Here is a 14407-nt window from a genome sequence, read left to right as displayed (position 1 = left end):
TTTCATAGAAGAAGACTCCACAGCCTCTCTAGACAACCTGCTCCAGTGCTCCATCACCATTACAGTAAAGAAGTTCTTCCACATCTTAGTATGGAACTTCCTCTGTTTTACTCCTTGACTTATCGCTACACACCACTGAGAAAAGCCTGGCCTCATCCCTTTGCCTGCCACTTCCCTGTAGGTATTTATAAACATTTATCAGATCCCTTTTCAGTCATCTTCTCCCCAGGATCAACAGACTCATGCTACTCACCTTTCCTCATACAGGAGATGCTCCAGACCCTTTATCATTTTTCTGGCCCTTTGCTGGACTCCCTCCAGGAGGTCCCTGTCTTTTTTGTACTGGAGAGCCCAGAACTGGAGATAGTATTCTACATGTGGCTTCAGTACAACAGGTTAGAGGGGGAGGATCACCTCCCTTGACCTGCTGGTCACAGTTTTTAACAACTCTGTAATCCACAAAAAGTAAGGTCTCTTTGCAATGCTATGTCCACATATGCTGACATAATGCAACCTGGAATCAAATTCTGTAGGAATTGTTTGCATTTATTTCAATACAAAATCACTGTTCGGTTGTTTTTGTTGTTGTTGTTGTTTTGGGTTGTTGTTGTTGTTTTCTCCTCTCCTGTTGATTCTATGTGTGATTTATCTAGTATAATGCTTAGTTGCTAATTTTCTAATATTCCATTATGTGGTAATTTCATTGAATCTCAGTCAGCAGGAGACCTTTTGTTTCTGAATACAATACTGAACAAAATTTACATGCTTCTGCTGCTGTTGTTGTGGTCTTAGTGCTGTGACTCTTCTGTTTAAAACATTGCTTCACCAGGGATTAACATGTTATCCTTTACAGGGACCCTGTAGATTTCCTTTATCATTGTATACTAAGGAAAATGTGTATTCTAAAAGATGGGACTAGCCTGACAGGAGACAGTTATAAAGATGCAAGTGTACCAGCAACACTCAGAGATGAATGAATTTAAATACATAAATGAGATAAAGCTCTGTGCCTTGCCTATGCAATGGTAAACCCATCATAGAACTGGGTTTCCCACATATTCTATGGCACAGTGTGCTCAGAGTGAAAATCAATGTGTGTGAGAAGGGACAAGTTTCTAGAGAAAGAATAGTATGCAACCAATGGTAAGAAAATTAAAAAAATATAAAGATTTTAAAGAGCTGTTGAAATGTAGTTGCATAGACTTAACTCTGACATCTTGTTGAGAAAGATAGAAATGTACATCCTTAATTGTTTTTTTCTTCCTTTTAAAAATGATTTACTGAACACTGGGCTGCTGTCTCCAGGGGACTGGCCAAGGGCCTCAGGAGGGAATTATTTAATTTAGATTGAATTCTTAGTGGAGTTACTTCCTCCCACAGCAAATGTTTTCAATAATTTTTATCTGAAGAACAACATGAGTTTTCATTTTCAAATTGAGAAAGAAAGAAAATAACTCCTTCCCACACTATTACCCTATAGGCAAATTAGCCTGTTTGGGTTTCCCTAATTTTGAATCACAGGGTAGAACAATAGGATGTACTACTTAAAGCTTTATCAGTTACAGCAAACACCTCAAATAAAAATTCTCAGTACTCAGATGTTGTATAAAACTCTAAATAGAGTTTTTCAGCAAGGGAAGCCAGTATTGTTCTGACTATCTCATAAAGCTGTTCCTTCAAGTTGAGATGCTTCATTACCTCCACAGTTACCTGCAGAATCAAAGTGGTTAAATATGTGGAGCCAAAAAGCTGCAGCTGCTCTAACTAATGTAGCATAATATTGATTATTTGCAGTTAGTTAAAATAATTCTTCTGCTGCTGGCAACTGTAATTCTGGGCATGCAAGGATGTGATTTATTCTGATCATATTGTCTATAGCAGTATGAATTCTGCATATACAATGACTTCGAAGCTATAAACTATTAAGGTGCACACTTGATGATGGTGACATAAACTAACTGCTGTTCAGACCAGAGGAGACAAAGGTTCTACTTTTATTTACAAAGCAAATTCTTTATTGTGTTTATATTTATGTGCCACTAGAAGGGGAGATAAGTTGTTTCTTGATGTTGCAAAGAGTAAAGCATGTGTTTATCTGTGTTAAGCCTCTGGTCAGCTGCAGGCCAATATTTATTTGGGATGCACAAGCAAAAGCCTGAGAGAAAAAATTTAATCTTCTAGACAACTCTATATATCACAGGCAAAGCTGAATCCTCTTTAATCAGAGCCCTTAAAGCTAGCTAGTGATTTACAATTATCTGCTTTCTTTCTAGCTGAAATGAGAAAAGTAGCTTCTACAGCAATGTGTGCATGGACCCATATCACCTAAAACTGTGTTACTAAAGATTATGGTAGTTTTATTTAATATCCTGGAGAACTGACAGTTAACAACAGTGGGCAGAGAACTGTAGCTTTTCATGCCTAATGTATTCATAAAATATCAAGAAGGTGAGCAATTAAATATTATATGATCAGTCACACACTACTCAATCACTGAGTAGTAACAAGTAACAAAACATGGTCTGTGAATACAAAAATAGAGCTCCTGTAAATACTTATGCTTAAAAGAAAATATTATGTTTTATTCTCCTTTATAAAAATCAAATACTGCATACATAATATAAGAGAAATTAGTACTGACAACTGGCATGAAATATGATTTTGCAGCTTCAGACACATGGAGGGGGCAATAAAATGATCCTTTCTGTGTTCTGATGTTTGTAATCTAAGAATTTACCCACCAACCAACCAACCAACCAAACAACAACAAAAATAAGCCCAAAAGATTAAAAAATGACTCATCTGAGGCTTCTGACTTGATTGTCGAGTTTAATTCTGAGGGGGAAGGTTGGAATAAGGAAAAGGGAAAATGCTTACTTTTTTTGAATTGAAGAATTGAAGAAAGCTTCAGACCCACAGGCTCAGTCTAATGACATGGATGTATTTCTGAAAACTTTAAGGGGTCTGGAACAACAATTCAAATATGCCAGCAGCCACTTCTCATAGCTTTGATGCTTATTTCTTTCCTTGTGTTGAGATAAACCAGGAAATCAAAGACCTTAATTCCTCATGAGTGACATCTCCCTCTGGTGGCACCTGAATAACTGTGCGACTATTCTTTTCTGCTGGAAAATGAGTTGCACTCATGGTGGCATCTCCAGTTACCAAAATCCTGATCTGTTAGAGTTAGGAACTAGGCCATGTAGTGCAAGTAAGTATTTCTTTCTTCAGCAGGTATGCCTGAAGGGCAAAGGTGCTAACACAAAGGAGGTCTAATGTCAGTGTATTTCATTAAGGAAGTTAATTGGCCTCAGGCTGCAGGGCTATTTTGTAGTTAGTCTCCTGTTCCTGTTCTCCTGAAAGTTAACTGCAGGCTGTGCCCCTAATGGGGACTTTGTAGACCCCAGGGCAGAGAGAATGAGGGGACAGAAAAATGAGTTTTATCCTCTGTAAGATCTGCTAGTGGGGCCTGTAAGGTTGGCTACATCTCTAAAAGGGAAGGCTGTGCTGCGCAGAGGAGCATAACCATGTTTGGACCATCTGCACCACCTACTGCAACACTCCAGGTGTTTTATGTAGGCTGACAATATTATTTGAGTGGTACTTGGAAAACTGAAATCCCTACCTTTCTCCTTCCCTATACATGTTTATTTCCTCATCTAAGCTTTGTGTATGTATAGCACTGGCAGGACCGTGACTTCAGGGTACAGTTTCAGGATGACATTTTCAGTGCCCAGAGCAGCAGATTGTTTTGCTTTGAGAATGATGTTGCAGCACTGCTATAGAACTGAGTGGTAGGCTACTTTCTGTTTTGACTCTGTGGGAAGGTTTCTCCCCTTGCTTGCACAGGTCATGCTAGAAACTTGCTAGCAGAAGCAGTTCTATCCAGTGGGGGAGATAAGTACAGCTGATAAAAGTTATTTGTTCTATATTATCATTTGGCACACGATTAGAACAGCCATCTGTTCTGTTAATTTCTATCAACCTAATTTAGACAGCAATAACATAATGCCATAAGATGTATTTCCAACAAAGTGAAAATCAAATATGATTTTTTAAACCATCTCAAGGATAACATTGCTTCTGTTTAAAGACTAACGGTGTGCTGTGGGGGAAAAAAAATAAAATAAAAGCATGATAGAAAAATAATCAGTGTTACAATTTTCAAAATATTTCCATACACGAATATTTTACACTCATTCTACAGGAAAGGGTCCATATTTTTGTATTAATAATACATGAGAACAATTTCACATAGAAGAGCTAAGCAGAATTATTTTAACTTATTGCTAAGACCTGTAAAATTTTATTTTAATCTCTGATATCATACAGTTTAATGGGAGGCATTAAAACCTTACATAAGAGCAATTTCATAATTGTTAATGTGACCTCTTCTCACTTAGAGAATCAAATACATGATTTACGAATGCAACTAAACTTTAATGAAGTCACTAGGTTACTGAAAGTGCTAGTCAGCAGATAGATAGTAAAATGAGAGGTATGCCTCGAAAATGTAATGGGATTTGGGGCCCTTAGTTGAGGTTGGTCAAGCCTAGATACGACCCAGTTTCCTTCTTTTCCCTCTTTCTTCTCTTCAGAGTTTTATATATTTTCAAAGCAAATTATAACATCTCAGATGAAAACTTAAAGTTTCATTTAATGAATGAAATTTAGAATCACAGAATCACCAAGGTTGGAAAAGACCTCTAAGGTCATCCCTTCCAACTGTCCAGCTACCACTAATATTTCCCCATTAAACCATGTCTCTTAGTACAACATCAAAATATTTTTGAACATTTCCAGGGATGGTGATTCCACCAACTCCTGTGGCAGCCTGTTCCAGCACCTAACCACTCTTTTGGAAAATAAATTTTTCCTGATGTCCAACTCTCATCTCCCTGGCACATTTTAATGGCATTCTCTCGTCTTATTGCTAGTTACATGGGAAAAGAGGCTGATCTCAGGTCTCCTATGGGCCTCCTCCAAGCTGAACAATCCCTATTCCTTCAGCCACCCTCAGACTTGTGCTTCAAACCCTTCACAGCTTTGTTGCCCTTCTCTGGATACACTGCAGGGCCTCAGTGTCTTTCTTGTAGTGAGGGACCTGAAAGTGTGCACAGCACTTGAGGTGTGGCCTCACCATGGCACTTCCCTGCTCCTGCTGACAGCACTGTTTCTGATACAAGCCATGATGCCATTGGCCTTCCTGGCCACTTGGGCACACTACTGGTGTATGTTCAGCCAAGTGCTGACCAAAATCCTCAGGTCCATTTCTTCCACACAGTCTTCCAGCCACTCTGCCCCAGTCCTCTGGAGTTGTGTGATGTTGTTGTGGCCAAACTACAGGACCCAGCGCGGGGTCTTGTTGAACTTCATCCCACTGACCTCAGCCCAGCTATCCATCCTGTTCAGATTCCTCTATGGATCCTTCCTGCTCCTAGGAAGACTGACACTTCCTCCAAGCTTGGTGTCATCTTTAAACTTACTGAGGATGTACTCAGTGCCCTTGTCCATGTCATCAATAAAGAGACTGAACAGAACAGGCCCATAACATCATGTGTGACCAGTTGCCAGCTGAATTTAACCCCATTCACCACTACTCTGTGGGCCTGGTCATCCAGCCAGTTCTTTATCCAGCAAAAAGTAAAGGGTTAATTAAATTAATCCAAATTTGTAAGAACATCAAAAACTTATTAAGGTGCTGGGTAAAAATTGCAGGAATTTTCCAATATATGAATTATTCACATTAAATGAGTGAGGAAGTTCAATCTATATAACTAATTAAGGAGAAATGTGGTTTAAGAGGTAATTTCCTCACGTACTTAAACGGGCAGAAGATTTCTGACTGTAAAATCTTTAATGAAAACATGGAAAGATACAATAGCTGGGGTCAAAGTCAGACAGACCACAAACAATAGGCTAGCTTTGAAAAGTGAAAATAATTAACCACTGGAATAATTTACCCAGGAGTATCACATGCTCTCCACTACAAAACGTCTTTAATCATGACCAGTGTCTTTTTGAAAAAGCTACAGCTTAACTTTCAGATATGGATTTGATGCAGGAGTTAATGGGTAAAACATGAAAGGTGAGAATAAATGACTTTCATGGTTCTTTCTAGTCTTTGGATCTATATATTTTTTCAGTCTCACAACAAGGCAACTTTATGTATTACTGACAGATGGGACCTTGGAGAAAGAATGATGGATTCCATTCTCATGTTTTTTCCACTTACTTACATACATCAATCTATTATCTCAATAAGCTTCTTTGTAAAACTTTTGAATTTTAAAAAATAATGCGTTACTATGCTTGTCTAGGCAAGACAAAAGGTCTTAAGGGCTCTTAATGTCCTTTGAACCCATTAAATGAAAGACATTGCAGATGTAGGGCCAGATTTTCAAAGATGCCGAACAGTGAAAACCAAAAGAGATGTAAGTTTTCAGCAAGTCTGGAAAACAGATTCTGAAATTATTATAATCAAGTTTTCAAAGCATTAATATAAACATTTATGAGAGAGAGTAATAAGTGGGAATTATGAGATATATTTTGACACTGATCATTTTAATTGTTGGAAGGAGGCTTCTTTGTCTTCCTCCCTTTAAGTTTGCCTACAGCCAAACAAACGGAAAGCTCAGTTTGTCTGAAGGGATGTTCCATTAAAAAAAATAAATAAAAAATCCTTATTTGGCATATTAAGTAGGTAAGTTAAAAAAAAATAAAAATTAGACTTTGTTACAGCAAAGAGAGAGTGATTAAATTAAATGCGCTTCAAGGACAGAACACTCCCATAGATCAACAGGGTAATAAAAGCTTGTCGATCCCCATCCTGGTGCTTTTCTAAACACTTTTTGAAGTACAGAACACAGAATGCTCAACACTTCAGCTTTGTCACAGTTGACAGCCTGTCAGTTTTAATGAAAATACTCTCCGTTTAGAAGATGACAGAAATTACATGCATTTCCCCTTTTATTTTTCTGTCTTCTTTTCTGTCTTGCATTTTTACAGTAGGAGTTGGTTATTAAAGCATTACATAAGTATGCAAAATATATTAAGAAGAGAGGAAAAGAAAATGCTTTAGCCCTGCAATTATGTATAATGCGTGTTTGTGAGAAATGCACACTGTAGGATAACATCTGGCGTGCAGCAATAGCTATTTATTATCAGTTATCCTTAAAGAGGGTGAGACAAATTCTCTAGCTAATGCATTAGGTGAAGGTTTTATTATACAATTGCCTGAGTAGTTTCTAACAGAAAGATGATCTAAGCAGTGTTAGATAGCTCAAGTACATTCCTAACTTCTCCAGAAGACATAGAAGGGTCACACTGAACAATTTCTTGGCTCTCCATTGCTTTCCTTTAATATGTGGCAAACTTTTAGTAAGTGTACCAGCTCTGGTTGACCCAGAGAACCAGATATATAATTGCACCTGAGGAAGCTTGCTGCTTCCTCAGCAAATGTGAGGCAGTATTATGTGATCTAGAGATAGCTCACAAATCTGTACACAGCCTTCAGTGTGGCAGTAGCCGCTCTACATGTTTCCATAGTATTCCAATGTAAGCATTAATGAAAGCAGTGTTTGCCGTGTTGAGGTACCAATGAAGTGGACTTCTGGCACTTTTAAGGGCAGCTATGGATTCGATCCTTTGTGAGAAGCATATCCTAAGAATTAGTGATGGCATGTCTAACACATAATTGAAATTTTTTAAGTTTTAGAGAAGTGTGGAGAATGGAATTCATTTTTAAGCTTTCGACATGTTTATGCAATCTTAAACTTGTGCTTACTAGCGGTCTCCAGTAGTGTGACTATGTAGAACTGGAATCATATGTACTGTGTATATGTAGCTGAAATTGGAGCCCAGGAAAAGAAAGTTAAGTGAAACCATTGTTCAGTGGTTTCATTTCTACCTCCTAGCTGTTTTGATTCCATTTGCTTGATGCAAATGCACAATCTGTGCAGGTTTATGGGAGGGACCAGACATATTGCAACCATCTCACTAGCACCTCCATAACTTACATGTTTTCCTGGTCCTATGGTGTTAAAGCACCTGAGTATCCTCTCCACTCATATCCACCCCAGCTTGAAAAATCTGTTCTGAGTCTTGATTGGGCTCCAGAGAATGTCTGCACTGTGTGTACAGCTCCTGTTCGGCAGCCCTGCCATCCAAATGGCATTGCTGTGGGCAAGCACACGTCTGACACGGCTGTGCTGTCTGAAATACAGTGCTGTGTAATGCTCACACAGCTGGAAGAAGAAGCAAGAAGAGATTGTCTTTGCTACATACCCAACATTAACCCCTAATGTCCTTAATGTGATTCCTAGTCCTTAAATGTGATTCCTGTCTCCAGAAGCTGTGATCTGCTGCCTGCAGATCAAGAGGGACAACTATGTTTTAATTACCTTTAGTCCTTGTAATAAGCTTCTTGGCAAAGGTAGATTTGCTTTTTGGATATTAATTCTGTACAGAATTGGCATGTGACGCATGAATCAAATAACCCAGGGTTTTCACACCATAGCTCCAAATATTGTTTCTTGCATAGAATTAGTGGTAAAGGTAAACCTTTTAAAGGATACAGATGGGGGGTACGTATGTAATGAGGAGGAGAGGTGAAATAGGCTGAGTGATTATTTTTGAGTAGTTGGAGACTGTGAAGGGAAAAATAATAAACACTCTGCACAAGGTAGGCTGTATTTAGGACTTGCACTGTGAGAATCACCAAAAATAAAAGTATTTTCTGACCAGAGGTAGTATTACCTCTTTGTTCATTGACACAATGCTATATATTGTGTACTATAATACAGTATTGCTATCCACTGACAGCTCATGGTTGGGGAAAGCGCTGTTGCCTTCAAGTCTTCCTTCAGGTCTGCCCTCACACACCTCAGCCCCTTGAAATTACTTAGAAGCTCAGCATCTTCATTCCTGCATGCTGAGGATTCGTTTTGTTAATCCATTTCTTATTAATGGTACAGGCTGTTAGAACAAAACAGGTACTTTAAAAGAGTATGTGCAGCACAGTGTGTGCTGTTCCAGAGGTGTGACCTGACTACTTCCACACTTGTGCCTTGACTTTGAGGAGAACAGGATCAGCCAAGACAAGTCACAGGCATGGTTATTTTATAATTCAGTATGCATACAATGAGAGAAGTGGGATGAGGTTACTTTATTCAGTATTCTGTGTTTTAAGGGTCAATCTTGTCCTAAGCTGTTTTTTTCCTCTTCTTTTAGATTATGATTTAAAGGAGATTGCTTTCCAAAATGATGCCATTTCCTTTCTGTCTTTTATCTGCTGGATTACTTTCCCACTGACGCAATTGTCAGCAAGCACCTTGACTACACTTAATTACTGAAAAGTCATTGCTCAAATGGAGTACTGAAGAAAAAGACATATTGCTAACTGCATATTACTGAATGTGTTTTTCTTCTTTGTGCATTCTTTCCCTTAGTTTGGGAGACAGATATTTTATAATACATAGGTATGGGTGTATATGTTTTAATAGCTTTCAGATACTGAGAGAAAAAGAACTAAGATATTGTTGTTATCTTCCATTTTTATCCTTTTGTATATTTTCTTTACTGTGAAACTTTTAGAAAGCTATGCATAGCTTAGATATGGGTATTTTTTAAAAGAAAAAAGTGGTCAGTTATGAGGCTTAGGTTTGCAGTGCATTCCAACCACATTATTTTCCATTTGTCCTAGTATGAGAGAAGCTTTAGAGCAAATGTAGAAGTTGGCTTTTTTGTGTCCTTGACCTTAGAACAAGCATTTACAACAGAACAGAAGTACCTGTGCAGCTGTCAAATGATCAAAACTGCAGGTGTGTACATACGTACTGTGACATTTTCCACATATTCTGGAGTTAATCATAAAACAATACATATTTGATGAGAATTTCAGGTACATTATTTTCATTATGAATGAACTCTGGGAAAAACACTGACCCTGAACATATCAGTCTTGCTCAGTTTTAAGAGGTAACTGTTTTCCTGGGCTTATTTTTCTTCCTGAAACAAATCTCTTTCTGAGAATTTAAACAAATGAACAAACAACAACAACAAAGTAAAGTCCTGGACTATTAGATAATACATTCCATGCTTGTATGGTTTTTTAAAGCTCTTCTTTCAGATGCAGAGCCTCTGTACCTGCTTGCATTGTGCTTCTCTAATTATAGACTGCAATTCTTCTAATGTGTACATTTCTTATAGTGAATTACTATATTTCTCTACTATGTTAAATTAAGGTGGCTCTAATGCTTTATATTCTATTTCAGATACCTCTTGGATGCTCCTTTGTAACTGTGATATATACCAGAATACCTTTCTTTTCTTCATTACTCACATTTTCTTTACAGATCCTTTTCTTTTTAGTAAGAAGTATGGATATTCATATCTTTATGTGTATTTGCAGTGAGCAGACCTATAGTACTCTGTTTCTAGACTCCGGCAATGAAATCTTCAGAATGCACTAGCCTGCACCTTCCCTCCTCCAGTGCAAAGAAGCAGAACACATTAACAGCTTGCAGATATTTTAAATGATGAAAATTCTTGTGTCTTTCAGGACCTAGATTTCTCATCACATCCACGGGAGCCTTGTATATTTTAGACGTACAGAATGAAGATGGACTGTACAACTACCGATGTATCACAAGGCACAGATACACTGGAGAAACACGACAAAGCAACAGTGCAAGACTTTTTGTATCAGGTACTGCCTTATAAATATAGTGTTGAAATAAGTACTATATATGCGTGTCTCTAGTGTGCTGAACTGACAAGGCATGATCTCACGCCAATATGCACCAACAACCAAGTTTTCTATCAAATGGAAGGTAGAGTTGGACCACTGTGAGGTTATTGCTGCTCTGTTTTAAAATCATTTTCTTTTTCTGTTTTCCTACTATTTCTAGATATTTCAAGAGAGCAGGTAGTGCACAGCTTGGCTTTGGCACTTAGTACAGTGAGTTTTAGTAGGTTTAGAGTGCTTTGTGAAAGGACTGTGGATGGGATTTATCCCATTAAAGCTAGACATTCACTGTGAAAGTATCTAGTCCCCTTAGCCTCCCTTTTGAAATCGAGGGGGATGCACAGACACTTTAAGTGGTAATGTGTCTGGTCTGCTTTAGCAGCCCATATTGGGGTGAGATGAATCATCCCATGGTGCCTATGTTAACTACAGCAGGAGCTCAGGGCATTTAGCTCAGCTGTAGGTATTTCTGCTGCAGGCATCTCAGGTTAGCTGATGTGCATTTCAGCCTTCCTTTTCATTTCAAATGCTCCTTCCTCTGAGCAAATAGTGTTTTCTCCTGCTGTCAGGAGGGGTCTCCAGCCAGAAGAGAAATGTGACTAGACCCAGGACACTCAGGGTGCTGTAGGTAAACAGGAGGGCTGGTGGGAGGCAAATGTGCAAATGGCTTAGTGCAATAGGAGAATTTGAAGGTAAATGAGGTATTTTCACTTTTTCTTCTAAATTTAAATCATCTACCAATTGTTGTGAGTGTGAAGAAAGATCACCCTGTCCCTCCCACAGCAAAACACTTGAGTTGTCAATATATTTCTTCAGTTTCCCCTTCTGCTCATTTTTTTCCTTGTGAGAGAAGGTTTCAGTTGTGAGTGAGGTAAGAAGGAGGAGCAGCCTCCTAGGAATGAGTTTGCAACTTACTCTCAAATACATCTGTATAGAAATAGCTCTTTTCCATCTTCCACATCTGCTAGATACCAATGACTGTATTTGCCTGTGTACAAATCTACTGTTGCATTCTCTGATCCACAGAGTCAGCTGACAGTAGACTCTCCTTTACAGAAGACAATTCCACCATCACACTGAATGCCTCACAGAGGTTTTTCTCCTTTTCACTATAACTAAATCCTAAAGATCCATCAGAGTACCACAGAATCAAAGAATTGTAGGGGTTGGAAGGGACCTCTGGAGATCATCAAGGCCAATCACCCGCTAAAGCAGGTTCCCTTAAGTAGCTTGCACTGGAAATTATCCAGGTCATTTTTTAGAATCTCCAGAGAAGGAGAGTCCTCAACCTCTCTGGGCAGCTTGTTCTAGTGCTCTGAGACCCTCAAAATAGAGTTCTTTCCTTTCTCAAGTTCAGATTGAATGCTCCAGTTTGAGCCCATAACCCATTGTCCTATCTCTCCCATTGGAGAATGGGAGGGAGCCTGGGAGTGGGAGCCTGGCCCCAGGCACTTGGCTCCCACCGATTAGTTATTTACAAGCCCTCTCTTCCCCAGTCAGAAAAGTCCCAGGTCTCTCAGCCCATCTTCATAAGAGAGGTGCTCCAGAACTCTTAATTGTATTCGTGGCCCTCCAGTGGAGTTTCTCTAGGAGTTCCCTGTCTTTCTTGAACTGAGGGCCTTCATAACCTAGCACTGCAGCCATTCTCCTTTTGATGTTATCCTCTTCTTTTTTGGTCTTTCTATCAGAAAAGAAACAAACCCAGTAATTAGGTCTGAACTCTCTAGCCTCATGCCCTCCTCCAGTATGAACATCACCAAAATATTCTGAAGTATTCTGAACACATAAATTAGCATGTAAAGATGCTAATGCTAAAAATAGTGTGATTGATCAGGTTAGAATCACTTACCAGTAAGATCCAGGAGTTTCTTGATTTCAGTCTCTGGTGGCCAAAACTCCAGCTTTTCCTTTTCACAGACAGATGAAGATTTTTTTAATATTTTTTTTTCTGCACAGCAATCTTCCTGCTTTGTTCTTATATGAATAGGCAGGGTCCTGTCCTTCTAGCTGGCTCTGTAATATGGTCTGTTTCCGTATGAAACCATGCTGAGGCTGAGCCAGTGGTAACATAAATAAAATCAGGCTTGTATCTTGGTTACCACAGGAAATTTTTAGTTATTTCACTAAACAAAAGGGGAAAACTAAAAGCTCAGTATAGTTTGTAATTCATAATAAGCACTCAAACAGACTTGCCCTCTCTGGACTTGCCTCTTCCCCTCAGCAGGCAAAAACAAAATAAGAAATGTTACCTGTGTACAATAACTGCATTTTTGAATTCTGTGGGATTAATTGTTCTCCATTAGAGCTATGCTGAGCTCTGTACAACAGAGTTGGACTCTTAATGCTTCTCTAACAGGTTTTGTTTGGTTGTCTCTAGAGGAACTTATTATGATGTAAATTAGCGAGTCCTTAAAGAACTGAGATCAGAGAATCCATGAACATAGCTGTGAAAGGTCCACTTGCATAGGACTTACATTTTTTGCCTGCCTCTTATAGCCATAAATATTCTTAGCTTAATTGAAGATTAAGTATTTTTGTGGATATTGAATTTATTATTTTGGACATATTTTCTAGTAAAGTATTAAGCTTATTGATTGTTTGAAAGAGTGAAGAAGGGAATGTGTATATAAGAGAAAATACAAATCTGGGTAATTAGTATGCCTGTGTACAAAGCAGAATTCTGAATTGCATTGGCAGTAAGAACATATCTTTGAAATCATGGAGCCTTTCAAAATAAAATCCAAGACAAATAATGTGCTAAAGAATATTCCTCTAATGCCCATTATAGTGTGCACTTCCAAAAATCATTTTGTCCAACCATGAATTCCAGCTCCTAAACTCTTCAACTCCTTTTAACCTTCCACCCTCCAAAAAGAAAACCACCAAAAAAAAAACCAACCCATGATATTGAAAGCATAATGAATTTCTTGCTTTGTCCTTCAGAAAAGATGCAAAGGAGAAAATACAAAACAGTATTTTGCCTTTTTCCCCATTGTCCTTGCCAGAAGTCATTTGCTGCTGAGTGTTGAGGCACAGTAAAAAAAATAACCATTCAGAATAGTCAGATATTGTAATTGGGATATGTTACTTTACCACTTACCTTACTGGAGATAATTGTATAGGAATCCTGGTATTTCTTTTGTATTTTATTCTTTTTATTTACTTAACTAGAATATATGTTATGTATGAGTTCTAACCACAAGTCTCTTCCAGAAACATGCTAAGGAGATGTTTTAATCATCCGTTTAAATATATAAGAAGGCAGTGTAAGAAAGCAAATCCTCTGAGTTATATTTTGTGCTGCCCTAAATATATTTGAAATATCTTCTCTATAAAATCCATCTCAAAGCTTTGAAAGAACATAGTGAAATCTCAGTTCAGCTTTTCCGCAGATGGGGATTCATGCTGGCTTATTCCTGCTCTGGCTCAGTTCACCAAGGGAAAAAACAAAATGATATTAACTTGGAAAAGAGGACCTGGGGATGGGTGGGTTTCTCTTGAAGGGGGGGAAATGGTAGTTGCAGAGAGAAGACATGATTCCCATGGCTGCTACTGCCATTGCCCCCACCTTGAGGCAGCTTTCTTGGCCTTCCTGGCTTCTGCTTAGGGAATAGGAGCCAGGCATGCCACTTTTCTGTCATCACCAGCTTCTCATCATAG

General features: G+C 38.5%; 1 protein-coding gene across 3 annotated transcripts in view; it reads left to right on the top strand.

Moving 5' to 3' along the window:
• The window catches only part of DSCAM (DS cell adhesion molecule), a 427035-nt gene that overhangs the window by 244631 nt on the left and 167997 nt on the right, over positions 1-14407 (top strand). For all 3 annotated transcript variants that reach the window (XM_015882861.3, XM_085548372.1, XM_085548376.1), the window contains exon 4: positions 10562-10708. In XM_015882861.3, coding sequence (XP_015738347.2) covers positions 10562-10708 — 147 coding nt within the window. The remainder of the gene's footprint in view (positions 1-10561; positions 10709-14407) is intronic.

This window comes from Coturnix japonica, chromosome 1, assembly GCF_054131305.1.
Source record: "Coturnix japonica strain WE chromosome 1, WE-NBRP24, whole genome shotgun sequence".
Taxonomy (NCBI): Eukaryota; Metazoa; Chordata; class Aves; order Galliformes; family Phasianidae; genus Coturnix; species Coturnix japonica.
Note: the sequence above shows the minus strand (reverse complement) of the source record. Positions and strands in the feature narration are given on the sequence as shown.